The following is a 4,301-nucleotide window of genomic DNA, read 5'->3' on the forward strand; positions in this document are numbered from 1 at the left end:
AATTTCACTTCCATGAATTTCATTTTCTCTAAACAAAAAAAAAAAAAAGATTTTGAAATTGACTTGAAAGTTGTGTTGAGTACTAGCAATACTATGTAAAATGTCAGGCACTTAAAAAACTGAAAACTATCCTTCTTCATCAAATTACAGTCACTGCTTTATTTATATGTAGACTATCATTCAAATCAGACTCTAAAAATACAACATATTGTTACTGGGGCTCAAATTATCTCTCATTCACTTTTTTTTTTAAAGAGGCATGTATTATTTATTTATTAATTATTTGTTTTTTTGTTTGTTTATACAAGCACTGGGTACAGTCAGAAGCGCAAAAGGGTGAGAGCATTCACCAGAGCCAGAGCAGGGAGCAGAGCAGGCAGAAGAGGTCTGCTTGCCATGCGGGACCCTCCTCCGGTGGCTGGGGAGCAGCCGGGGATCGAACCGGCGCTGCAGAGGCCGCGGGCAGCTTCGCAACCCAGCGCTCAACCGCTGCGCCACCGGGGAGGCCCTCTCATTCACTTTTTATACCTAAATTGTGGAAAGGGTTAAGTTTTTAGTGAGCACTTTTTAAAATATACTATCCATGTAGACATAGCTAAAAAAACACAAAATTCCATACCTTGAAGATTCTTCATTCACCTCATGGCACCATTTAAGGTGTCATGTCTCTCAGATGTCCAAGATGGCGTCTCAAAAACATTCAGAGAGGCAGCTAAGACTATAGGGTAAAGGAAAGAAGCTACTGATGTGAGTGGGAAAGTAAGCAAGGACGTGCAAGTGTCTAATCCAGCACATCCATGAAGCTGAAAATGTCCTCAAGAGCAAACACAGATGTTTATATACAATCAGTTTATTCTTCCACATTTCCACCATTTCCAGAATCCCCGTCCCTCAGGTCCACAGTGAATCGGTCACAATATGAAATCTTCAATCAATTATTTTGGTGTGTTACCTGATTTTGCTAGTACTTTTTTCAAAAAATTATAAACAAAAAAGCTATCAATGTCACAAAAGACTATTGGATTACATTTTCATTTATGTCAACTATTTTTGCAAATTTTTTTTAAGATTTATTTATTCATACAAAAACCAGGGTCCAGGCCAGAGGTGCAGGAGGGTGAGAGGATTCACCAGAGACAGAGCAGGAAACAGAACAAGCAGACTGACTGAAATACACTGCTGAGGGAGCAGAGGGTGAGGCAGGAGAGGTCTGCTGCACCATGTGGGTTTCTCTTCTGCCAGCTGGGATAGAACATGCACTGCAGAGGCTGTGGCCAGCGCCACAGTGCAGAGCTCAACCCCCTGTGACACCAAGGAGGCCCTTTTTTGCAAATATTTTAACAAACTCAGATACAAGAGGTGAAGAATATTGTTATTCTGTGCAAATACACAAGATGGGGTTGAAATTGAAGGCAGATTCATATTCCCTGAAAGCTCTGTGTGCTCATACTCTTGAAAAAGACAGCCCATTGAAAGAGGCTCTGTTGCAAGCAGGGGAAAGCACTGACATGGACAGAGTAGAGGCAACACTAGGAATAATGGGTAGGGCACATTTAAGAACCCTAAAGAGAGTTGATGTAAATGGAGGTGACAAAGACATTGAAGTTTCCACAGAGCTGAGAAACATCAATTTGCAAAATACTGGCTCCCTCAGACTTTCTTCCCAACTCTGTTGGCATCAATATTATGAGAATACACAACTCTCCTGGATAATTATCTATCCATAAGCTGACAACCTATTTTTTGTTTTATTTTAAATTTCCATTTCTACTATTTCTTGGAAAGAAATGCAAGTCTTTTGAGGGTATCACGGAAAGACTGCTTTACTTGTTTATTTCTCAGGGAGTAAATGAAGGGATTCATTAAGGGAGCAACAGATACAGTCAGCAGAGAAACTGCCTTATTAATGGCCACTTCGTCCTTAGCTGAGGGTTTGATATACATAAAAATGCAGCTGCCATACGAGATGGAGACCACGATCATGTGGGAAGAACAGGTAGAAAAGGCTTTTTTCCTTTGCTTCATGGAAGGCAACCTCAGGATCATCCTAATGATGTACACATAGGACAGACCCACACACAATAGGGTCATTATGAAGGTCAATACAGCACTGACTATAACCAGCTGCTCTATCAACCACGTGTCTGAACAGGAATTCTTCAGTAAGGGGGAAGCATCACAGTAATAATCTTCAATAGTAGAGCCACAGAATTCCAGAAAGAGAGCCAGAATGAGGGGTGGGAGGACGATCAGGAAGCCACACACCCAGCAGCAGACTATGAGAATCCTGCAGACTCTGCTGTTCATGATGGTCACATAATGCAGGGGCTTGCAGATGGCCACGTAGCGGTCATATGACATCACGGCCAACAGGAAAAACTCTGTGGCTCCAAACAGGACGACAAAAAAGATCTGGGTAAAGCAGGCTTTGATGGTCATGGTCTTGTCCCCACTTGCTATCATGTACAGGTAGACAGGGACACAGGCACTAGTGAATGAGACTTCCAAGAAAGAGAAATTTTGCAGAAAGAAGTACATAGCAGTTTTTAAATGCGCATCCACGAAGACGAGAACAATGATGGTCAGGTTCCCCATCACGCTCAACACGTATGTGATAAACAGAAAGACAAAAACCAAAATCTCTAGCTGTGGGTCACTGGTCAACCCCAGGATGATGAACGTTGTTATTGCTGAATGGTTTCTCATCACTGCTTTCATACTCTTGCCCAATCTTCACAGAAATGCCACAGAAAATGCATCTGAGGAGCAATGTCAAAATATGACAGAATCAGACAGTCTCTCCCTACACCAAGCAAATCCAGTCACACACATGTCTTTCCTTAACTAGATGCACTGGGATGTGATGGGGTAATTCCCTCAACACCACTGAGATGTGCTGCAGGGATACTAAGTTTATGGACAGTTTCCTTGAAAATTACTGCTACTGAAACTGTGACAACATGCCGGGATCTCCAGATTCACAGCACCATTTCCAATTCATTGTTTTCAAATTCATACTTTGGTTGTGAATTCCTACTGGACAGGAGTGAGTCCTTTGGCTCTATGCTTTCCAGATCATAGTCTCTTAATTACAAAATGTTGGGGAGACTTTTCTGTTATTTTTTTAAATATCCTTATATTTTCACAGTATAAGATGTCTCCCCTCAAGTCCGTCACCAGAGTTGTCTCACCACCAAGTTGCCCAGAGTCTCCACCACACTCCACCACACTCCCTCCACACCTTTTCTTACTCTCCCCTCTTCCTCCACAGTCACAAAAGTTTTGTATTCAAAGCTCAATCCTAAAATTCCTTTGCTCCTATTATGGTGCTTCATACAGTGCATGTGAATGGAGGAAGGTGGTTATGTCTCATCAGACTCTCCAGATAGCTCCCTGCCCAGTGACCTAGACTTTATTTCATATATAAAGGCCAAGTTACATGTTTCAAAAAGAAAGAAGCCTTTGATCACCCTTTCGTCTGGCTCTGTTTAGCTCCTCTATTATTCCCCTATTTCCTATCTCCGTCCTCAGCAGTCAGCCTTGATGCAGGATTAATTGAATCTCATTTGTAAACCATGGGTTAGAAAGTACCAATAGTTGGAGGACATTCAGACACACTGTGGTTTTCCTTTATGATGGTCACAGAAATATAATCCATGTTTCAGTCATGGAGAGTTAAGTGTACATGGAACTTAGAAGTATTTGTCTGGAAACAAATCATACCTCTGTCATGTACAAGCAAATCCTTTAATCTTCTGGGCTCCCAGTTTCCTGTTCTGTAAAATGGGGTTCAAAGAATACTACGTTGCAAGGTTGCCAGGAAGTTCAAATGAAATAAACTATGTAGCATACTTATTACACTTACCACATGTTAATATTATACACATATTTGCTATGATTTTTCTTATTTATGAAGCCAGTCTCTTCTCATCTCAAGGAGGCTCCTAACTCTGCAGAAAGTACCTCACCCTCCACACGCTCACTCTGTCTTTCTTGCATAGGCAAGGTCTCCCACGTTTCTAGATCGAGTCCATCAGAAAACATTATTAAAGGGTGTTTCCCTTTAATAAATGGATAAACATGCTATTAAGAATTGACACATCTGCCAGTATACCCTTTACATAGGTTTGACCTTAGGACATGAATCTATCAGTTCAAAAATTAAAGGTCATATCCACCAAGCAGATAATTGACCTCTTGACACAGTTTCCACCTGCTCAATTTATCTTCAAAGTGATGTGAACACTGATACCCAAGTACCTGGTAACTCTCAGGGTCTGCACAATAGCAACACAATAGCT

General features: G+C 41.3%; 1 protein-coding gene across 1 annotated transcript; it reads right to left on the reverse strand.

Moving 5' to 3' along the window:
- Positions 1-1,770: 1,770 nt before the first annotated feature.
- On the reverse strand, positions 1,771-2,706 carry LOC119248482 (olfactory receptor 6C2-like). Its single transcript, XM_037515437.2, has one exon. It carries the CDS (start codon positions 2,704-2,706, stop codon positions 1,771-1,773), a length of 936 nt encoding a protein of 311 aa, XP_037371334.2.
- Between the last annotated feature and the right edge of the window lie 1,595 nt (positions 2,707-4,301).

The sequence above is a fragment of the Talpa occidentalis genome, unplaced genomic scaffold (assembly GCF_014898055.3).
Source record: "Talpa occidentalis isolate TD23 unplaced genomic scaffold, MPIMG_talOcc4v2.1 talOcc4.16, whole genome shotgun sequence".
Classification (NCBI taxonomy): Eukaryota; Metazoa; Chordata; class Mammalia; order Eulipotyphla; family Talpidae; genus Talpa; species Talpa occidentalis.